At 35.6% G+C, this 23,154-nt stretch overlaps 1 protein-coding gene across 1 annotated transcript in view; it reads left to right on the top strand.

The window, feature by feature from the left end:
* The window catches only part of LOC118169716 (titin-like), a 241,538-nt gene that overhangs the window by 79,897 nt on the left and 138,487 nt on the right, over nucleotides 1-23,154 (top strand). Inside the window, exons 86-124 of the mRNA XM_035331227.1 lie at nucleotides 1,144-1,425; nucleotides 1,682-1,960; nucleotides 2,067-2,348; nucleotides 2,475-2,753; nucleotides 3,230-3,517; nucleotides 3,663-3,941; nucleotides 4,050-4,328; nucleotides 4,421-4,699; nucleotides 5,240-5,527; nucleotides 5,682-5,969; nucleotides 6,543-6,833; nucleotides 8,561-8,848; nucleotides 9,949-10,041; nucleotides 10,167-10,449; nucleotides 10,699-10,882; nucleotides 11,227-11,316; nucleotides 11,399-11,666; nucleotides 11,769-12,029; nucleotides 12,600-12,809; nucleotides 12,917-12,994; nucleotides 13,110-13,136; nucleotides 13,845-13,892; nucleotides 14,818-14,874; nucleotides 14,983-15,060; nucleotides 15,325-15,579; nucleotides 16,147-16,239; nucleotides 16,697-16,774; nucleotides 17,473-17,538; nucleotides 18,111-18,194; nucleotides 18,470-18,532; nucleotides 18,787-18,861; nucleotides 19,204-19,281; nucleotides 19,802-19,879; nucleotides 20,041-20,121; nucleotides 20,514-20,591; nucleotides 20,810-20,890; nucleotides 21,075-21,158; nucleotides 21,479-21,577; nucleotides 22,947-23,024. Of these exons, the coding sequence (XP_035187118.1) occupies nucleotides 1,144-1,425; nucleotides 1,682-1,960; nucleotides 2,067-2,348; nucleotides 2,475-2,753; nucleotides 3,230-3,517; nucleotides 3,663-3,941; nucleotides 4,050-4,328; nucleotides 4,421-4,699; nucleotides 5,240-5,527; nucleotides 5,682-5,969; nucleotides 6,543-6,833; nucleotides 8,561-8,848; nucleotides 9,949-10,041; nucleotides 10,167-10,449; nucleotides 10,699-10,882; nucleotides 11,227-11,316; nucleotides 11,399-11,666; nucleotides 11,769-12,029; nucleotides 12,600-12,809; nucleotides 12,917-12,994; nucleotides 13,110-13,136; nucleotides 13,845-13,892; nucleotides 14,818-14,874; nucleotides 14,983-15,060; nucleotides 15,325-15,579; nucleotides 16,147-16,239; nucleotides 16,697-16,774; nucleotides 17,473-17,538; nucleotides 18,111-18,194; nucleotides 18,470-18,532; nucleotides 18,787-18,861; nucleotides 19,204-19,281; nucleotides 19,802-19,879; nucleotides 20,041-20,121; nucleotides 20,514-20,591; nucleotides 20,810-20,890; nucleotides 21,075-21,158; nucleotides 21,479-21,577; nucleotides 22,947-23,024 (6,450 nt within the window). The remainder of the gene's footprint in view (nucleotides 1-1,143; nucleotides 1,426-1,681; nucleotides 1,961-2,066; nucleotides 2,349-2,474; nucleotides 2,754-3,229; nucleotides 3,518-3,662; nucleotides 3,942-4,049; nucleotides 4,329-4,420; nucleotides 4,700-5,239; nucleotides 5,528-5,681; nucleotides 5,970-6,542; nucleotides 6,834-8,560; nucleotides 8,849-9,948; nucleotides 10,042-10,166; nucleotides 10,450-10,698; nucleotides 10,883-11,226; nucleotides 11,317-11,398; nucleotides 11,667-11,768; nucleotides 12,030-12,599; nucleotides 12,810-12,916; nucleotides 12,995-13,109; nucleotides 13,137-13,844; nucleotides 13,893-14,817; nucleotides 14,875-14,982; nucleotides 15,061-15,324; nucleotides 15,580-16,146; nucleotides 16,240-16,696; nucleotides 16,775-17,472; nucleotides 17,539-18,110; nucleotides 18,195-18,469; nucleotides 18,533-18,786; nucleotides 18,862-19,203; nucleotides 19,282-19,801; nucleotides 19,880-20,040; nucleotides 20,122-20,513; nucleotides 20,592-20,809; nucleotides 20,891-21,074; nucleotides 21,159-21,478; nucleotides 21,578-22,946; nucleotides 23,025-23,154) is intronic.

Raw genomic sequence — 23,154 nt, 5'->3', positions numbered from 1 at the left:
TAGAAACTACCTAACATTCTAAGTATATACTTTACTAACATATACTCACATTTTTGGAAAGGAATGGAATTAGTGTATGACTGGTCAGCTACTGTTAGTATGCAGATAGGTAATCAACTGTTTATCAAAATGAAATCTGATAGCAAAGTAATGAGATTCCAAGAGTTCTTCTGTTAACAAGACATAATTTCTATTCTTAGAAACTCTAAGGAAGTTTTGTTACTAACAACATAGGATGTTCTGCAAATGTCCCACAGATTGAAGTGACCCACAGTAAAATAGATATTCTTCCTACATGTTACAGATACACAAAAAGGAAATTCATCCTGTTCTGTAGAAAGATTTGTTAGTTGTTCCCACATTACCACCTCTTGGTTTTACTACTTTTATCTTTGATCCATGAGCATTCAGTCTTGTTATTCTGAATCGTCTGCATGGTACTTTTGATGTAAAGTGTTAAACCTCCCTTTCTTTCTCTCCTTACAGAGTAAAATGTAACCATCTGTTTTACTTTCCAATCATATGAACTTTAAAACCAACTTCACTAATACTAACCATCTCATCCCAGCGTGACTGTTTTGAACTTCTTTTATTTGCTACCTAAGATCCTTGACTCTTAGTCCTTACATGCACCTTTATGTATGGCGTTGCAATAAATGTGAAAAGGGTTATAACTCAAATACACTTATCGACTGTATCAATTCTTAATGACATACCAAGTTATAAAGAAGTTGCTATAATGCTCAGCCTAAATTCTCTAAACAGTAGTTCTTAGATGAACAGTTTGGATTCTTGAATTTCTATCAGGCATTTTTATTACCAATGTACTGCAAGAGGATATTACTTAAAGAAAACCACACATGTCAGCTGAACATAGAGAAGTAGAATGAGAAAACAAAATAGGGAGGAACTATCTAAAATGCAAATAGACAACTTGGATAACTTGTTTGCTGCCTTATCTACATTTTGGACAAACTTCAAATCATGTAAAAAAAAAACAACAAACAAACAAACAAAAAAACTGTAATTACAAAATTAGAATGTTTGCTAAAGTCCCCAAAGTTTGTATTTTCTGTTAGATATTTGCCTGATTATTCAAAGAATCTGTGCAGTTAAAAACATATTCCGTTTTTGGCTTTCCAGAACCGCCAAGGTTTATTAAGAAACTAGACTCCTCAAGACTTGTGAAAGAGCATGAGTCCACTAAGTACGAGTGCAAAGTAGGGGGATCTCCAGAAATCAAAATCATCTGGTACAAAGGTGAAACTGAGATCCACCCCAGTGAAAAATACCGAATGTCATTTGTGGATTCAGTGGCAATCATTGAAATGCACAACCTCAGAGTTGAAGACAGCGGTGACTACAGTTGTGAAGCTCAGAATCCAGCTGGTAGTGCTAGTACCAGTACATCACTGAAAGTAAAAGGTCAGAATCCCAGCTCTTCTCTTGCCTTTCTATCTGTATGAGTACTCTTGTGTGGAAAAGCTGTTAAATCCCACTTTCTTTAATCAGACAGACCAAAGCCTGTCTGAAAAGATGGCAAGTCTCTTGCCTGCTTGTTATATCATGGGAGATCTCTCACTTACAGTGTTCCTTTGCTGCTATCAGTTTGGCTACTTGAATACTCTCCTCTTTAATATCATCAGCTCAAATAACACAAACTTCAACTCCTTTGTTTCAGCACCCCCTATTTTTATCAAGAGGCCCCATCCAGTACAGACCTTGAAAGGGTCTGATATTCGTCTGGAATGTGAGCTTCAGGGCACTCCTCCATTCCAGATTTCATGGTATAAAGACAAACGAGAAATTCGGAGCAGCAAGAAGTACAAGGTCATGTCTGAGAACTACCTTGCTAGCATTCACATTCTCAGTGTGGATACTGCAGATGTTGGTGAATATCACTGTAAAGCTGTAAATGATGTGGGAAGTGATTCCTGTATTGGCTCTGTAACACTGAGAGGTTTGTATAAGGACTGTCATCTTGGAATTTCAGTTTTCCTGTTACTTTTCTCCTACTTTTCCCCTCCTGGAGTGTTTTTTACTGTTAAATATCTTCTCTTAAATAGCACCACCAACCTTTGTGAAGAAGCTGAATGATCTCACTGTTGTAGCTGGAGAGTCGATTGAACTACAGGCTGCAGTTGAAGGATCGCAGCCCATTTCTGTTCTGTGGTTAAAAGACAAAGGGGAGATCATTAGAGAAAGTGAAAATCTTTGGATTTCCTATTCAGAAAACATTGCAACTGTGCGGATTGGAAATGCAGAACCAGCCAATGCTGGGAAATATGTTTGTCAGATAAAAAATGATGCTGGAGTTCAGGAGTGCTTTGCCACACTTACAGTGCTTGGTGGGTAGCATGGTATAAAAAAACATAATATGTTTTACAATGCTTAAAAAAAAAATAATTTTTATGGTGCTAATTACTATTGCATTGTTATTTTTAAAAAATTCTGTGACTTGCGTCTCATTGCAGAACCTGCAATCATTGTAGAGAAGCCAGGCCCCGTGAAAGTTACAGCTGGAGACTCTTGTACTCTGGAATGCACAGTAGACGGCACACCAGAGCTTACTGCTAGATGGTTTAAGGATGGGAATGAATTGTCTACTGACCATAAATATAAAATCAGCTTCTTCAACAAAGTATCTGGGCTTAAGATCCTCAATACAGGACTAGAAGATAGTGGAGAATATACTTTTGAGGTGAAAAACAGTGTTGGTAAAAGCAGCTGCACAGCTTCGGTGCACGTTTCAGGTTAGTCGACTACTCCTTTTGAGTCACATCTGATCCAAAGTTCTTTAAAATGCCTTTAGATAGCATACTATTTCCCATGACTGTCAGTCTGGGGGACTCACTGCTTGTATAATCTTTGAGTGCTTGGCACTCCAGTGTGACAAGCATCAGGAGCAGATGCCTACCTAGCATCTGAGGGGCAGGAGTTATAGCAAGGGTTTGATTTCTTCTGCTTTAATCCATTTGTCTTTTCCAAACAACTGGTACAATATTGTTTCATATGAAAAGGAACTGCAAAAAGAAAAGGTACTCCTTAAGTTGATTTCCTTAACCATCAACTACCTATTTTTCAGTGTTTTAGACATGCAGGAACAGATTACTAATACAGATACATCAAAATAAACTGGTTTTATTATGCACTGAGAACCCTCTGTATTTTAAGCTCCTGTACTGTAATTTTTGTTGTTGTTGTTTGTTTTATGTTTAAACAAATGCAGATCGTATTATACCTCCTTCTTTCACAAGAAAACTGAAAGAAACATATGGTCAGCTGGGTTCTTCTGCTGTACTGGAGTGCAAAGTTTATGGGTCACCACCTATTCTTGTTTCCTGGTTTCATGACGGACAGGAGATTGCCAGTGGAGACAAGTATCAGGCTACCCTTACAGACAACACCTGTTCTCTGAAAGTGAATGTACTTCAGGAATCTGATATGGGAACTTATCTGTGCACAGCTACTAATGTAGCTGGATCTGATGAATGCAGCGCATTTTTGAGTGTTAGAGGTCAGTATCAATAAGAAGCCAGAGCTGGATGACTCAAATTTGTTTTCAGAGACTTTTTTTTTTTTTTTTCTATATATATTTCTGATTATTATGCTCTTCAATGGAAGCTGAATGTACTTCTTCTCTGTTTTATTTATATGCTTAGAACCACCATCTTTCATGAAGAAACCTGAACCGCTGAATGTTTTCTCTGGGACAAACATAACATTTACGAGTATCATAAAAGGCTCCCCTCCATTGGAAGTTAAATGGTTTAGAGGTAGTGTTGAGCTAGTACCAGGGCACAAATGCAATATAACCTTGCAAGACACACTTGCAGAGCTGGAGCTGTTTGATGTACATCCACTTCAGAGTGGAGACTACACCTGTCAAGTCTCTAATGAGGCAGGGAAGATTTCTTGCACAACACATCTCTTTGTCAAAGGTTTGTCCAGACTACTGATTCTTATGCATCTTAAAAAAAAAAAAAAAAAAAAAAAAAAAAAAATCTCCTGGCTTTACTTAATTTATCTTTTTGTATTGTTCATTATAGAACCAGTAAAATTTGTGAAGAAGGTGAATGATTTAAGTGTAGAGAAAGGGAAAAATTTACTCCTGGAATGCACATATACAGGTACTCCACCAATTTCAGTGACATGGAAGAAAAATGGAGTAATATTAAAACACTCTGAAAAGTGTAGCATCACCACTACAGAAACATCTGCCATACTGGAAATCCCTAGCAGCAAACTAGAAGATCAAGGGCAATATTCTTGCCATATTGAAAATGACTCTGGACAAGATAATTGTCATGGTGCAATCACAATACTAGGTGCGTCATCAATCCACCATCACTTCATCAAGTGTTATTTCAACTACTTGTGGTCATTGTGCAATACCTTTTTTGTGCTCTTTGTTCTTCAGAACCACCTTATTTCATTACACCCTTGGAGCCAGTGCAGGTGACTGTTGGGGATTCAGCATCCTTACAGTGCCGGGTTGCTGGAACACCAGAAATGATTGTGTCATGGTACAAAGGCGATACAAAATTGAGAGGAACGGCTACTGTTAAAATGCACTTTAAGAACCAAGTTGCCACTCTGGTTTTCAGCCAGGTGGACAGTAGTGACAGTGGGGAGTACATCTGCAAAGTAGAAAACACTGTTGGAGAGGCTGCTTCATCAGCTTTGCTCACAGTTCAAGGTGAATAATTCTTTTTTAAAAATTAGGAAAATGGCCTATATTTCTTCAGTATGTTTGTTCTTTCAAATACAAAGATTGTCTTTTAATTTTTAAAAGCTCTGTTCTTTTCTGACCAGTAAGATAACCTGTGGTAATGTGTTCTATTAACAAAGGTCTAACAGTAAATCTAACTTAAATATATCTCTTAATGACCACATTTCTTCTGTAGGGATAGTGGCTTCAGCATCTTCATTCCCCGTTTAGGATATTGTTTTGACTGTTTCTGCGGTTCAAGACTCCTGAAATCATAAGCTAGGCAGTCCTGAGGGTTAAATAGTCTCACTAGGTGTAAATAAAGGCAGAATGGTTATATATTTTCTTGCATCCATATGCACGGTGTTCTTTTCACATGAGCTCCCAAATTAAATTATGTACATTTAAATGTAACATTTTTAATAAGTTAAAAGCAAAAATCCATCATACTCTACAGTATTGGTGAGTACAACAATAGGTGCATAGCTTTTGTAAGAACTCATGGTACAATACCTGTTTTTTTTACAGAGCGTAAACTTCCTCCTTCTTTTACCCGAAAAGTAAGAGATGTTCATGAAACCATTGGCTTACCAGTTACATTTGATTGTGGCATTGCTGGTTCAGAACCTATTGAAGTATCTTGGTTTAAAGATAGCGTACGTGTAAAAGAGGACTACAATGTTCACACAACCTTCATAGATAATGTAGCAACTCTGCGGATTTTGAAGACGGACAGGAGCCTTATTGGGCAATATACCTGCACAGCAACCAATGCTATTGGAACTGCTTCTTCTAGTGGCAGGCTTGTCCTTACAGGTTGGTGGGCTGTGAAATATTTAATGGAAGTATCTTAAAACTAGCTTTTACTTTATACATGTATTAAATGTTGTACAAATAATATTTATTTTGAAAAGATTTAAAGCAAATTGTGATGTTAAAGTGATGCTTTTTAATTTCTTTCACTTTTTAGAAGGGAAGACTCCTCCATTCTTTGACACTCCAATTACATCTTTGGATGGTATTATTGGAGAAAGTGCTGACTTTGAGTGTCACATTTCTGGAACACAGCCTATTAGAGTCACATGGGCAAAAGATAACCAGGAGATTAGAACAGGAGGAAATTATCAAATCAGTTATGTAGAAAATACAGCCCATTTGACCATCTTGAGAGTTGACAGGGGAGATTCTGGAAAGTATACATGCTATGCTAGCAATGAAGTTGGAAAGGATTCTTGCACAGCTCAACTGAATGTTAAAGGTACTGAACAGATAATACATTGTGTGTAATTTTTCTTCTTTTAATTGTAAAGGAAGCTGGCATTATTGCTGCAAGAAAAAATTGAGAAAAAACTTTAAACATAACTTTTGTGATATAGCTCAAAAATATCTATCTGGATGGTATAATACCCATGGATCTTTAAAGAGAAATTGAAAGGATCATTAACAACAAGGGAAGAAGGAGAGAAAGGATATTTTCTTCAGCCTAATTGATTTATAGTCTTTATATTCTATAGGCCTATTTCTTCTTTGATAACTCATCAAAAAATCTTGTGTTTTTAAAGGCATTTGACTTAGATCAATCATCAATCAATCAAATAGGTGTGTTTTCTTCCTGTTGTTTTTCACAAATAAGAAAATCCACTAACACAGTGACTGTACGAGTAAGACACTTGCAATTGATCTTGGAGAACTTTCACTAAAACAAAAAATAATGTAAAAAGTCCTATTTAAATGGGAGCAACTATTGATTCCCTAATGTTACTTTTTTTCTTGAAACACTTTCTTTAGAATTTTTTATTTCAGCTTTGGTGCATATGTTCTTTTTTCACAGAACGAAAAACTCCACCTACTTTTACTAAGAAATTGTCTGAAGCAGTAGAAGAAACGGAAGGGAATGAACTTAAACTTGAGGGCCGTGTTGCTGGCTCTCAACCTTTGACTGTTGCTTGGTATAAAAACAATCAGGAAGTTCACTCAAGTCCTCATTGTGAAATATCATTCAAAAACAATACCTTACTTTTGCATATCAAGAGTGTAGAGCAATCAGATGCTGGTTTATATACCTGTAAAGTGTCCAATGAAGCAGGAAGCGTGTTATGTACATCCTCTGTTGTTATCAGAGGTTAGTAGAAATCATGCTTTTCTTCTTAATTTTCTTTCTGTGTTAGCTGCAAATAGCTTCTGTCTTATGAGTTTCTACAGCCAGTAAAATAATTGTGCTGTTCTTAATTGTTTTTATGTGCATTAATGTTAATAATTTGTACTGATATGGACATGATAAAACTGAATTAAACCACAAAATCAAGAAATTCTTTTGATTTTGTGATTTAAATTTTTTTTTTGTGTGTGTAGGAGCTTCTTTTTCAGTAATTGCTATGACTAATCTAGAGTAAACATTGAAATCTGAAATCTTTAATGTGATGTTTTTTCTTTTTTTTTTTTTTATTTTGCCTTTTTAAATTTTCATTTATTTATTTGTTTATTGAAAAACAGTTTTTCTGTGCAATTTCAACTAAGCTTGGGCAGCTTTGATGGTGTGTTGTGGCAGCATGGCACATCATCCTAATACTATTGTAGGAGATTGCATATTTGATTCTCTACAGGTGCCTATGTAGTTTTGCATCTTAATAACAGTGTTTTAGTTATTCTAATACTTTTTGCATGCTACCGTCCTTATTTTGTGGAGAAAAGATGTGTTATATAAAACATTTCTTGCATATTTGCATGCAAAACATCTACTGTCTTGTTATTAATTCTATTTTCTAAAACTGATTCATATTCTCAGACTTCTGCTTATCCTTGTTTATTGCTTTCCTTTGTCTTAAGAATCAAATGTATTTCTTTTTCTCCTATGCTCTTGATATTTTCCTTCCTTGAATCATAGAATAATTAAGGTTGGAAAAGACCTCTCAGACCATCTGATCCAACCATCCCCGTACTACCAATATTACCCACTGAACCATGTCCATAAGCACCAGGTCCAACCTTTCCCTAAACACCCCAGGGATGGTGACACCACCGCTTCCCTGGGCAATCCATTCCAGTACCTGTCTACTGTTTCTGAGAAGAAATTTATAATTTCCAACCAACCTGAACCTCCCATGGTGCAAATTGAGTCCATTCCCTCTAGTCCTATCACCCATTATCTGCGAAAAGAGGCTGACCCCCAGCTCCCCACACCTTCCTTTCAGGTAGTTGTAGAGAGCAATAAGGTCTCCCCTGAGCCTCCTCTTCTCCAGACTAAACAATACGAGTTTCCTCAGCCGCTCCTCAGAGGACTTGTGTTCCAGGCCCTTCACCAGCTTCATAGCCCTTCTCTGGATGTGCTCCAGAGCCTCAATGTCTTTCTCATAGTGAGAGGCCCATACCTGAATGCAGTTCTCAAGGTGTAGCCTCACCAGAGCTGGCTACAGAGGGATGATCACCTCCCTGGTCCTCCTGGCTACACTATTCCTGATACAAGCCAGGATGCCGTTGGCTGCCTTGGCCACCTGGGCACACTGCTGGCTCATGTTCAGGCAAGCATCAACCAGAACCTCCACTTCCTCTTCCTCTGCACAGCTTTGCAGCCACTCTGGACCTAGCCTGTAGAGTTGCATGGGGTTGTTGTGACCCAAGTGCAGGACCTGAGACTTAGGCATATTGAACCTCATCCCACTGGCTTCTGCCCGTGGATCCAACTTTTCCAGGTCCCTCTGTAGGGCCTTTCAACCCTCTGGCAGAGCTACACTTCCCCGCAACCTGGTGTTGTCTGTAAACTTACTGAGGGTACACTCAATTCCCTCATCCAAATCAATAAAGATATTAAAGAGGATAAAGAGAATTCACTGAAGCACTCTCACCTTCCAGAACCTAAAAAGCCTCCAGTTTTTGACCAGCCCCTTCAGCCAGCAACAGCAGAGGAAGGTGGTAACATACAGCTCAGCTGCCACGTCCAAGGATCACAGCCAATCCGGATTCAGTGGCTTAAGGCAGGAAGAGAAATAAGAGCTTCAGACAGATGCAACTTCAGCTTTGCTAATGGAGTAGCTCTTCTGGAACTTGCTGCAGTTACCAAATCTGATTCAGGAGAATATGTGTGCAAAGCTTCAAATGTGGCCGGCACTGATGCTTGCAGATCTAAAGTGACTGTTAAAGGTACAGTAACATGAACAAAATCAAGGATTGTGATGGAAATTTAAAACTCCATCGTACTTTGTTTTGTGTGGAACCAAGGCACTAACATTGTAACAGCAATCAATTAGTATCTTTTAGTTCTTTTCAAAATTGTAGAATCTGGGAAAACAGTACATTTAACAATAAGTTATATATAAATAGCAACATAAGCAATGGAATATCATTGTCAAATCAATAGTATATTCTTACCAAAAAGATTAAGAATTTAGTTCCTATAGCTAAACACAGAATTTAAGAAAAATGCAAGTAAGTGAAAATTACTTGGGTCTGCATATTTTATGGAAACGGTGTTTATTTAAAAAAGTACAAAAATAATTATATTGATAGTGTGGCCTTAGAGGTTAGCTGCTTCAAAACTTTCACAGCTCCAACATGTTTTGTACTTTTAGCTAGAAGTAAATGTTGCCTAAGCATGAGAGTTTCCATGTAGAGTCTTGTTTTACCATTGCATTCAAGATATGTAGGTTCAGTAATATGTAGAAGCAGCATCTTTTTCACTACATGGGTGGCAGCAGAGCTAAGAACTAGTCAAAAGAAAAAAAAAAAATAAGAATTTAACAGATTACAAACAGTGTTACAAAAAGTTCAAATAACTCTGAGTGTGAGATTTCCGGAAGTAGAAAAGAGAACGCCTCGCTAAAAAAAAAAAAAAAAAAGACTCATTTTAGAAAATTCTTCTTATTTGCATATCCATCTATGAACTTGTTATATGCAGAATAAAAATGAGCTGACTGATGTTAGTGGAAAGCATAACATAGCCTATAATGCCCAGTTTCATTTGCAATGTAAAATACAAGTTACTTAAAATATGAAAATATTTTACTTTTTTTTTTTTTGTATTTTGCATAATATTTTGTTTTTATCTTGTAACTCATTCCTGTTCAGACAGGTAATTTTGGAGCCATGTGAATATGGTCCTGGGCAAACAGCTTTAGGTGTCTCTGCTTGAGCAGTTGGAAAAGATGACCTCCAGAGGTCCTTTCCAACCTCATCTATTCTGCGATTCTGATAAAACAGTCTGTTTAATTATTTGACTCCTTTTATTTATTTATTTATTTTAGAAAAAACAGCAGCTGCACCAGCAGCTAAGAAAGCAGAAGTGGAGGGAAAACTTTATTTTGTGTCAGAGCCTCAGAGTATCAAAGTAATGGAAAGTAAGAACTCTTTTTCCAAAAATTATATTGTCTTCTATTTGTCTATACCTGTTGCTTGAGATTATGTCCTGTTGTCATAGAAACACCTGCAAAGACTTATCTTCCTCATTTGCATATTTCTGTAGAGACTGTTGCAACATTTATTGCAAAAGTTGGAGGAGACCCAATTCCAAATGTTAAGTGGATGAAGGGGAAATGGAGACAACTCAATCAGGGAGGTCGTATTTTCATCCAGCAGAGAGGAGATGAAGCCAAACTAGAAATAAAGGACACAACAAAAACTGATTCTGGCATGTACAAATGTGTAGCTTTTAACCAACATGGGGAAATTGAGAGGAGTGTCAACCTACAAGTTGAAGAAAGGAAGCAAGAAGTCATTGAAGGGGATGTCAGGGGGAAACTAAAAAGGTATATGCAAAGATTTTATAGATCACTTTGCAATCAACACAGAAAAACTTTCTGATTAAATGTCTCGGATCAAGATATAATATTTTGATATTCATGATAAAAGTGTAACTGTGTACTTAAAATAGAAGACCCTAACTAGGTTACACTAAACGAGTGCACTACATGCAGTAGTTCTAAGTTGATTCATTTTTTCATTAAACATCTTCCTAGAAATGAAGTATTGTATATTTAACTTATGTTATTGAATAGAACTCCAACAAAAAGGAAGGAAGATGAGGAAGATCAAACTATCGATATCTTGGAACTTCTCAAAAACGTTGATCCTAAAGAATATGAGAAATACGCTCGCATGTATGGAATTACAGATTTCCGTGGCCTCCTGCAAGCCTTTGAGTTACTAAAGCAAACCCAAGAGGAAGAAAGCCATAGATTGGTAAGATACAGTGTGACTACAGCACTGGCTTTGTTAAGAGTAACACAGCCCCTGTGAACAGACTTGGTGTCCATGATGTGATGTTACTGTGTGAACAAGATTTTCTGGTATCTGTTTAGATCTTTTAGTTCTCAAATTCTTGCATGCTCAAAGTGGAAAAGAAGGAATGGCCCTTCTGGCCAGGTTATGATCTGTTTTGACAAACTGGTTGCTATTTTTTAAGATGAGAAGATAGGCTAGATACAGTATGGCTACTGAAAATTTGATGTAGGAACTAGTTTTATGTTGGATAATAATGACAGCTTGACAGCTTTAATCTTTAAGTACATTCTGTTTTATTACAGGAAATTGAGCTTACAGAAAAGGCTCGAAGAGAAGAACAGGAGTTTGATGAACTTGTATCATTTATTCAGCAACGACTATCACAGACAGAGGTAACCTACTTTTGTTCTGATTTATGAAATATTCAAACCCATAACAGGGAACTTGAAACTAATTTAAATTAATATTTTTCAGCCTATTACTCTGGTCAGAGACATTGAAAATCAGACAGTTTTAACAGATGAGGATGCTATCTTTGAATGTGAAATAAAAATTAACTATCCAGAAATTAAACTTTCATGGTACAAGGGAACACAGAAACTGGACTCCAGTGACAAATATGAAATTAGAATTGAAGGTGATCGCCACATACTGAGAATCAAGAACTGCCAACTTGAAGATCAGGGAAATTTCAGAATAGTGTGTGGACCACACATTGCCAGTGCTAGGCTAACTGTGATTGGTAAGTGTACTTTTGAACTAAGTATTTGAATTAATTTTCTCTTTGATTATTCTACTGTCTGATGTCTGCTAAATATATATATATATTTTAACATGCTAATAGAACCTGCAGTTGAACGGCATCTTCATGACACTACTTTCAAGGAAGGAAACATATGCACACTCTCTTGTCAGTTTTCTATCCCAAATGCCAAGTCTCAGTGGTATAGAAACGGGAGGCCCATTAAGATAGGAGGGAGATACTCAACACAAGTCTCCGACAAAGTACACAAACTCATCATCAAGGACGTTAGAACAGAAGACCAGGGACAGTATACCTGCAAGCTTGAGAATCTAGAAACAACTGCAGATCTGGCCATTGAAGGTTTGTAAAAAGATGTAGAATCTCTTTATTACATTAGTGGTAAAGAGTTGCTGGATGTTCCATTAACAGAACAAATGAAAATAAAATGGATTTCTTAAAAAAATAGCCTTGAACTTGGTAATGGATTAAACAAGAAATTTTGTTGTTCTTTCCCTTTGAACAATATGTAACATATTCATGTAAGTTAGTATTTTTATCTAAATCATCATTATTAATGACCTCTTGACCTCAAATTGTTTGTCATACTTAATCTTCTTTTATTCTGTTACTCTCCTATTTTCCTCATACTTCCTCTTTTTCCTGAATTATTCTTTATCTTCTCTTTACTTGCCTAATGGCTTCTCTTGTATATTTTCTCTACAACAATCTTATTATATTTTTATTCTTACATCTTCTAATCTTCATTCTTATGTATAATACTTCATGGTAGATGGAATTCCTTTTCTCTTATTTGTTATTACATCTCATTATAGTGTAGCTATCTTTATGAAAACAGTGAGAAGGGATTAGGTAAACTAAATGACCTGGTCTTAGTTAATAACAGATATTTTTTTGTTGTCCCTAAAACAGCTGAACCAATTCAATTCACAAAGAGCATACAGAATATTGTAGTGAGTGAACACCAGTCTGCAACCTTCGAGTGTGAGGTGTCTTTTGATGATGCAGTTGTGACATGGTATAAAGGCCCCACTGAACTGAAAGAGAGTCCTAAGTACAGCTTCAGAAGTGAAGGTCGTTGTCATTATATGACTATCCACAATGTTACTGCAGAAGATGAAGGTAAAAATTCATGGCATATTTTGGCCAATGCCATTATTCTCCATGATGTTGTGTTATTTTTTCTAATGTTTCAAACATATAAATATGAAAATTTGTGTCTGGTGCAGGTGTATATTCTGTAATTGCTCGTCTTGAACCAAGGGGAGAAGCAAGAAGCACTGCAGAGCTCTATCTGGTAACCAAAGGTTAGTGAATTTTTCTGAATAAATTTATGATCCTAGCTACACAGAAATTTGTGAGTTTGAAACATGATTCTGAAAAAACAAATAGTTCTAAAAGAAATGTATTACTCTTTTGCAGAAATCAAACTGGAGCTGAAGCCACCAGGTAACGATAATGCACAATATTACCACAAGATCATGTCTGATATCTGTCATAGATATATTGCGTTGTTCTGCTTTATCCTTTCCCCTGGCTATAGTAAGTCAAACCTAGTCTAAAAAAATATTCCTCAGCCGTGCATATGAGGAACTATTTATTCTTATACATAGTGGCAATTACTACTTTGATAACTCTGAAAGCAGGGATTATTGTTGTGTCTGGGTCTTATTATTTTTTTTTTTCTGGTTGTGTCTGGTCTTATTTTGTACAATATGGGAAGCCACATTCTCTAAAACAAACAAATATATTTTTATTTAAATGACTGAGGAATAGAACAATGAAGAGGTATCAATGAATACATTCAACATCTTCTGCACAGCTGAAAAACAGTTAACCAGGGAAGCAAAATGGGTAGCAATCATCTCCTTATGATATATAATGACCTTCCTTTCTGAATGTTCTGAAGAAAGAGCCTACCCCAAAATGAGGCAAATATATATATTATATATATATATATAATGAAACAGTGCAAAGTTTGGCCAGATAGAAAGATTAATTCAAGTAATTATCTATAGATTGGCTTGGTTATGCTTGAGGAGCAAGTTACAATAATTGTATGCTAGAACATAAACAAATAAAGACCCGTGAACTAATCTTGGGGATAGCAAATTCAGATCTGTATTATTTATTCAGTTAAACATTTTGACTTTCCAGATGTTCCTGATGCCAAGGTTGCAGTTCCACCTCCAAAACCAGCTGAAGGTAGGATAAAAAACAAACAAACAAACAAACAAAATTACTTGTTGCATAGAGCTCTTTTATATCATCCCTGAAGCAGCAGTCATGGGTACCTCAGAGAAAAATCTTAGACAGCTCCAGTGATAAAATCTAGTTGATTCTCCCTGTAGAAATATTATAAAAACAAGTGTTGGTGTGAATAGACTTCTTTTGCAGCATCGAAGATGAAAATTATACACAGACAAGAATGAAGCTATGTCTCTTAAAAAATAAAATTGCCCATCATTCCAGCTTGTTTTCCTGTCAGTCTGCTGTTTACTCCACTTTCTTTTTATTTCTATTTTCCTGTTATAATCATTCTTCATTTTTACCACATAAATATGTTTTAAACAAGCTCTCTGAACTGCAATTTTGAAAAGTAAAATAAAGTAAAACAATAATAATAATTGGAAAATAAATGACAAAGTCTTTTGAGGACAGAATAAACAGGTCGCATGTGTATTGTCAGTGGATTTCTCTACCCCAGCTCTGTTATCGGTCTACAGACTACAAACATTACAAATGTTTCTGCTAGACTCAGTCATTTAGTACAGTTTGAGAAGTTCTTGGTTAAATTTCCATGACAATTTTGCAAATGATTGGAGTGGCAGCAGGAGGGAAAAGACTGATATTTAGATGAATTACTATCAGCAAAGATAGGAGAGTGATGGCAGGAAAGAAAACAAAGCTGTGAAGGGTTGGGGTTCAAATAATGGTAGACTGGAGATTTACATTCAAAATATATTGTTCCAGATACAGTGGATGGTCAGAATGAGCACCATTTTTCCTTTTATTCATAGCTGCAATAAAATAATCTCCTCTGCCTATTTTCCAAATGCACTAAGATATTTCTTCAAGAAGACAATACCATACTCACGCTTTATTCTAAATATTTTGTTTTTCTCATAAGCTGCCCCTATTCCTATTCTTCTGCCTCTTGTTCCACCACCAGAGGAGAAGAAGCCAGGTAAGAATATTAAAGTATTTGGATAGTGTGTGTATGTTTAATTATGACTGTGTTGTTTTGGTTTGTTTTAATTAAAATTTTACTTTTTTTTTTTTTTTTTTTTTTAAGCAGAAAAGAAGGTTTCAGTAAAGAAAGTCTCCAAAAAGGTGGTTAAAAAGGGTCCTGAAGATGTCCAACCACCTAAAGGTAATTTTAAAAAACAAATGACAAAAAAAAAAGGCTCTTAAGAATAGTAAATTTACCTTCTGGAACAGACATCTGTTTGATTTCTGTCTATATGTTAAACACATACACATTTAAAATCCAAGCTGATTAGGACTGCTAGAAAAAAAAAAAAAAAAAAAAAGGGGGGGGCTAAAAATTTTTTTAGGGAGAAAACATTTCATGAACTGTGAACATCCAATACACCTTGCAGATTCCAGGCTATATTTTATTTATTTATTTATTAAGTTCCTGAGGTTCTGCCAGAGAAGCCCAAAGAAGTCAAAATAACATCTATGGCAAGGAGAGAAGAGATTCATGAGGAAAAAACGGAAATATATGAAAAGTCCAAAGAGCCTTATGAAGAATGGGAAGAAGATTATGGAGAAGAACATGAGTATTATTTCAAGGAAGAAGGTTATGATGAAGGGGAAGAGGAATGGGAAGAAGCTTATGAGAAAAGAGAAGTGGCTTATGAAGAAACACGAGTCATTCATAAAGAAGGTATGAAAGAGTTTTGATTATCTTACGGTTTGAATCTTAATACACTGCTAAGTTGTGATTGTTGCTTGATAATACAAGGAGCGTGGTGTGGCAAGATATAGATGCAGATAGAAAGCGATACATTATAATATGATTATCAATGGACTTCACAGATTGGACCATCTTTAAAACTTAATATGAATTTCTAGTTTGTAAGATTATGTGTTATTTTTAGTTGTTTTAGTTATTTCTCCTATCGTTTTCATGCATTCTACATAAACTTGATTTAGGTTAGATGTCTGACATCAATTTTTTTATGTTAACAACTGGATAATTTTGCAAGTCCTTGTATGCTTTAAGTGTCTAAGGTGGTAGTAACGTGTATGCCTCTCGGACCAGAAAATGGTTCTGATGAGAAAACATCAAACACGGAAATGAACAAAAATTTTATGGCTACAGTTAGATCTTCAAAACTCTGTGTATGTTTCAACTTCATAATCATATAATGGTATAACTAATTACTTCTGTCCTTAGTGAGCCTTTAGACAATGCATTTTTCATCATTAAGAATTGTTTTTATTTTTAAAGTGGCTGAAGTTCCTAAGAAGCCTGTTCCTGAGCAGAAGCCTCCAGTAATTACAGCAGAAAAGAAAGAAAAGAAAGAAGTAACAGTTCATAAAGGTATGACTTTCCTGCAAAACTAACAGCAACATTCAGATTTCTCTCTCATACATTTTTTTTTCATCTCATACATTCAGATTTTCTCTCTCAATACATTCCCTTCATGCTGAACTGTGACTGCTGTTCAGATTTCCTTAAATAGAAATTCTCCCCATGTTGGAAATTTACATGACCAAGGGTCATGGCAAACCTTCCTCTTCTTCCACCTCAGATTTTCCAGCAGAGAGAGAATACTGGCAAGGGTGGTTGAAGCAAACCAAGAATTGCTAGCAAAATCAAGCTAAGCTTTGGTTATCTTTCCTTCTCACAATATATTAGCCTTGGGCCTGGGTGGTGCTTTTGAGCCAGTGAAAGCTGTGGGGAATCCAGCAGGGGGGAATCCAGTTCTACCTGTTTTATGTCTAGAAAATAATTTGCAAGATGATTTAAATGATAAATATATACGAATCACTTACAGTTGTCAAGAAACCAGTTGAAGAAAAAGTTGAGATTACCACGCAGAGGGTTGCAGAAGAAAAAGTCAAACGGGCTGAGGGTAACTACTGTTTAAATGTCATACTGTTTAGTGTCATCTTTACATGAAAGTTGCAGTTGTTGTTACTTAGGTGATCTGCATATGCTTTGTCTTCATTTAACATGGATCTGAACAATTGTTCAGCCTGAAACAGCTCTAGAAAAAGCTTCTGCTGAATTGTGAAAGGAAGACAAAAAATTTTAGGGGAAAATAAGAAATGTAGATATAAACATTGAATGCTTTAAAACAGGAAGGGAGTATAGATTTGCATCAAGTGACAAAATATGTTCCACTCTGAGCTCAAGATGTGAAATTCCCATCTTCCTCAGCTTTCCACCTTGACTTGTCTACCAGGGTGTCTTGAATAAATGTTTGAAATAAAGATGCATCCTTATTCTTTTGGTAACTCACTCTTCTTGCATAGCATTTATCATTCTGCGGCAGGAGTCTGTTGAATAGAATTCAGAATATATCAGGATATTACCTTCTGTCATACATCCTGAGCTACCCACCCCCTTTAGAAGGCAGCAATAAAATGAATGAAGCAAACACATTCCTTCTGTTGCTTTGCACAGTTCTGAAGACCCTGGCTTAGCTGCTGAGCTAGATTATGTTTGTCATGTTTTTTTGTGTTTTTAGCATTACTCCTAAACAGCTGTAGATTTATTTTGATCTCCTTGACAAATATTTGACTGATTAACCAAATTTGATGTCAACAGTAACAAAGAAAATTCCACCACCAAAACCTTCAATGATCGTTGAAGAAAAAGTTATGAAAAAGGAAGGTACAGATCAATATCTTTCAATTGCAGTTTACATTTTCACTAGCACCCTGAGTATTCTTGCATCTCTTGTGAATATGTAGGGCTGTTTATGTACCTGAATTTTTTGTACTGGTCATGCTGTGACTAGTTGCATTGTTTAAAGCATTTGTGATTGGCCTTGTCATTCATCTTTAAATAACTTATAGGATATTGCAGTGTGATTTAGTTTTTTCTGTTCATATACTCTGCCTGCTGACATCTGCTTACATAATAATGGCCCAGTGTCCCAACACTTCTTTGAAGAAATGCCTTTGGTGTTATTCTGATACACTAGTTCTGAAAGTCTGTGCATGTATTTATTTTAAATTCTGGAGTTAAAAGTGTCTGTGTCTTTAGACTCTTAATAGATACTACATTTTTACTTGTTATGCTTGTTTTGTGTTCAGTATTTTAGAATGTGAATACTGACTGTCTAAATATGTCTAAGATTTAAGTACATAATACAGATAGAGATTTTGTAAAAACTCACATGCTTTCTACCACTACTGTGGATCTAGGATATAAAATACTAAAACAAAATCCTATCTTTAAAGTACCGACAGTAGAAACATGGACTGTTTCAGAAGAAAAGATGTCGGTTTCTGTACACAGAGAAGAAGAGTACTCATATGTCACAGGTATGTACAAAACCAAAAAGCTGTACACCCCCCAAAAAATAAATAAATAAAATTAAATACAATGAAAAATAAAATTAAAAAAAAAAATCTACCTTGCTATATTTTCTTTAAATCTATTTTTATATGTGGCAAATTACATATTTAGACATATTGTACATTTATGTTTCAATATGCATTGCTTCTTTTTGTTTGTGTTATGTAGCCTCAGTTTTCTTTAGATTAACAGATGTTAACATCTAAGCTATTTTACCTTATTAAAATACTTTTCTTTGAAGAGCCAACAGAGCATGAGAAGACAGTTGAAGAAAGATTCTTTGAAGCTGTTTACCCAATTGAAGGTAGATCAATTATAATGTGAAGTTAATATTTAAGATTTTAAAAACATTTTGAATTCATTTGTCGATCAAAACTCACTGTGAGATTTGCACATGTGGTTAATTTTCTGGCTGCCTTTTTTTAACATATTAATGTATGTGTTTCAGTGGACCTTGGTGTACAGGATACACATAGTATCTTAAAAGTATTTCAGATTTACTACAGACATTGACATTTCATATCTCCAAATTTAACATCTTTCAAATTCCTATTGCAGCATGTAAGGAAGTCAAAGAGGTGGAAGAAGAAGAAGAGGTCATTTCTGAAGAACTGGAGATCCCTCATGATGAAGGTGAACAATATCATCATCACATGCCTAATTTTTTGGAGCTTTCATCTTATTTGGCTGTACTGCTCTTTACCAAAGGACAGAATATTAGAATTCAGATCATTCCATTTCACTATGTCTCTACTCCCAAAACTTCTATACCTACTGCAGTTCTAACCTCTACTTCTTCATGACTGCTTTAATTAATTTTTTGAATATTTTTTACACGAGACTATTGTATCTGTCTGTTAAAACAACATATTTTTTGACATACTATGTTTGCTTACCAAGCATGTTGAAGGCAGCCTACAGTAATGTACTACATATTTTCAGTCTTCTAAATGTTCACCACTTCTCTCTTCGAAGTGCCTGAGATACCAGAGAGGCATGTCCCAGAAGAAAGAAAGCCTGTTCCTGTCCCAAAAGAAGTTCCACCAGCTAAAGGTATTTCTACTGCCCTAGTATAAAACACTAACAAACAACGAAAAAAAAAAAAAAGTTATTGTCTTTCATTATATGTTTTTAAGTTGTCTTGAATGAATTTATGAATTTGATATTTATGTGGGTTTGGTTCTGCACTATCTCCTTTCTCTTTTTTTGCTTTGTTCTGTAACTTTATTTATAGTGCTTAGGTGTCTCAGCTTTGGCTCTTCCCTTTCCTAACAATTTTGTGTTTGTTTGTATTTAGATTGTGTGGCTTTTGCAAATAAGTGTAGGGTGTTTTTCCTTCAATACATTGCCATGAAAGATGATAGTACATTAATATTAATGTTGATATTTTATACTGTATTTTATTGTCTCTCCTAAGTAGTCTGCTGCATGTCCGAAAGGTTGTACAGTGTGTTGTGCTGTGATGCTCAGCTGCTTGTCCAGATATTATGCTTTATAAAGCAATTTTGTCACTGAAATCTGGATAAATGTTACAAAAACTAAAGCTCTCTCACTTTGACAATGCTTTCCAAAGTGCCTGAGGTACCTAAGAAACACGTTCCAGAAAAGAAAGTTGCTGTTACTAGAAAGGAAGTGTCTCCCCCAGCAAAAGGTACAGCATCTTTTGAAAGTGGACTTTTACCAGTCCTGTACTATTGTTCTAACTTCTAAATATATGTAGACTTTGTGTGCTGTGTTATATGTCTGTTCTCACCTAAGACAAACTCAAAAACATTGGAAAGATTACTGAAACACATTTTAATATCTTTAAAGTGCCTGAAGTGCCTAAAAAACCTGTTCCTGAAGAAAAAGTTCACGTTCCTGTTCCTAGAGAAGACCTTCCACCTGCCAAAGGTATACTTGGTGATGGACTATACATGCACCTCTTAAATATCTGTTTCTGTTGTTGTTTTTGTCGCTGTTCTTAACTCATCTGTGTCAGGAAAGTACATATATATTTATATATATTTAGTTTATAATTGTTTGTGCACTTTTTAAGGCCAGGTAACATACTTGAACAGCTCTTTCTTCAGTTAAGAAATCAGTTTCAAAACACTTTCCAGTGAATAGTTTAATACTTTTTTTTGAAATATTTGTTGTTCATCTTATATCTTTCTATGTTAAGTGTATTATTTATGTGTTCTGTAGTGTTTCTTGATATCCTTCTAAACAGATGCCTTTCTATAATACTCCAGTAGATCTTTCAAAAACAGAACACAGTTGTCTTACATTTTATCTTTTTTAAGTGCCAGAGGTGCCCAAGAGAACTCCCCTAGAGAAAAAAATTGCTGTTCCAAAAAGAGAAGAAGCTCCACCACCTAAAGGTATACCTAAACAAAATATCCCTCTTTTCTTTTTATCTTAAACATCTTGATTGTGTGGGTAAATTTTCATTTTGATTGTTAAGTGAATCTGGTTTTGGTTGTACTTTAGTTATATTAGCTACGTACCTTTTGTGTCAGTTTTGTCAGTTCTTTAGATGTAGTCTTAAAACACCTGTAATTTGAGTTACTTAGTATTATTTTAATTAATATACCTAAAGTGCCAGAAGTACCCAAGAAAACAGCTCCAGAAGAAAAACTACCTTATGCTCCCAAAGTAGAAGAGGCTCCACCTGCAAAAGGTACAATATTGTTTATTTTAGTCTTCAGAACATTAATATTTCCTTCAATTTGCTCAGCTGTTGTGTTTTGTAAACAGAATATGTCCATGTGTAATCTTCTTTTCAATAATACATTTCTGTTAGTGTTTCCTTTGCCAGTTTTGCGCTTTCTAGATCCTAAAACTAAATGCTTTTTTTTTTAAAGTGCCTGCAGTTCCTAAAAAACCTGTCCCTAAAGAGAAAGTACCTCCTGCTGTTCCTAAGAAAGTTGAAGCTCCTCGAGCTAAAGGTACGCTTTCCAGTAGAATGAAAGAATATGCTGTTTTCTCAACTTCTGTTTGGTGTATGTTCTGTGTTGTTTTCAGTCATTGATTTGTGCTTGCTCTGTGAATTGTGCTGTACTGATTTTGTGACAATGCATCAATGGATTATTTTGTATATGTTGTGCAGTACTTACAAACATTCTATTTGTAAATGTTGAATCTCTTTTATATGTTATTTGCTCAATGTCCTTAAGAAATTCTTTGGAAACTTAGATTTAGCATCTTGCAACATTGCTTCCACACTAGGATTAGAAATTCATCCATTTGATGTTATTATCTTTCAAAGTGCCTGAAGTGCAGAAGAAAGCAACTTTTGAAGAAAGAATATTCACAACAGAAGAAAGAATATCTGTAGCCATTCCAGAGGAAATTCCACCACCTGAAGGTACTCTATAAACAAACAGTAATGAGAAACTTGTGCTTTTACTAGAAGTCAGTTGTTCTAAAACCAAGATCAAAATAAGAAAAAAAAAAAAAAAAAAAAAGTTATTATTTACCTGAATGAGTTTTCTAGTGGAATAATTTATGGACTTGCAGGCAGTTAAGATCCTCTGAGTGCCACTTACCATTTCAGTCCTGAATGCCAGGATCCCACCCCACTGACATGAATGGAAACTCTACCACCAAATACAATGATCTCAGGATCAAGTTCTCATGAAATCATAGTAAGATGTGTGTATAGTGTTGAGGTTGGACTCCACTGCTTAGGACTGTAGCTATGGATTTCTTATAATCCCTACAATGTTCACTGCAGCCCTGCAGATATATATTACTAGCTCTTTTAGATCAGATTCTCATACTCAAGGGAGGTTGAGATCACTTATTTTAAGTTGGCATAATTACAACAAAGATCTGTTTTGAGATATCCAAAATCAACATTCTGACTGTTTTCCTATCCCATTAATGACTTGCCAGTCAATACAATTTACATATTCTCATGAAAAATAAAAATATATTTTAAAAGAGTTACAGAAGTTTAGTGGAGGACTTGTTAGTGTTAGGTCAGAGGTTGGACTAGGTGATCTTGGAGGTCTCTTCCAATCTAGATGATTCTGTGATTCTGTGAAATCTTGTCAAATATGAACATACGAATACATATATTTATATGGGTAGATATACTGTTAATTTCTGTCCCTTGCTTGTCAACCTTTTACCCTCAAACAAGTTGATGTTTTCCCTGATACAGGGATTTGTAGATATACGTATGCCAGGTTTTCCTTTCAATACTTGACCTATCCTTATCATCTTGTTTTTGTCCCTCTTTTATGTAGCTAGATCAAACAGAAACATCTAATTCTTTGGCCGTTGTCTCCTCACATCATTTGTTGTGATGGAGAGGTTTGGGGAGCTAAGCCATTCTGATGTACTGACCATTGACCACTGAAAGATATTTGAGACAGATAACAGCACACATGGGGTATATGGGGCATGCATAACAGACGTTATTTAGTGCAAGTCATACTTATGTGTGTGCATGGCAGTTTCATAGAATGAATCATAGAATCATTGAATGGCCTAGGTTGAAATGAACCTTAAAGATCATCTAATTTCAACCCACTTGCTCTGGTCAGAGTTGCCAGCCACTAGAGCAGGCTGCCCAGAGTCGCATCCAGCCTGGCCTCGAATGAAGGCCAGTTACTGTATAGAATGCATATCTGCCAGTGTCATACAGAACTATTCTTGATCTTCTTGCCCATCCACTGATCCGTCCATCCATCCACCAAAAACACTAAAACTAAGTATTTTCTTTAAAGAACCAACAGTTGAAGAATGGGCTGAAGAAGAAATGGAGGAAGTATCTATTTCCATTCACAGAGAGGAGATTTCTGAAGGTATGACCACAATTCAAGAATACTAGGCAGAAGCAAACTGATTTTTATTTTGTATCAAAAATAATCATAGATTAAGATTTACTCTGTTTAAAAGGAAAATTTACTACTGCATATATATGCCTTAAGTTTC

Source organism: Oxyura jamaicensis, chromosome 7 (genome assembly GCF_011077185.1).
Source record: "Oxyura jamaicensis isolate SHBP4307 breed ruddy duck chromosome 7, BPBGC_Ojam_1.0, whole genome shotgun sequence".
NCBI classification, from domain to species: domain Eukaryota; kingdom Metazoa; phylum Chordata; class Aves; order Anseriformes; family Anatidae; genus Oxyura; species Oxyura jamaicensis.
This window is presented reverse-complemented; position numbering and strand designations above follow the sequence as displayed.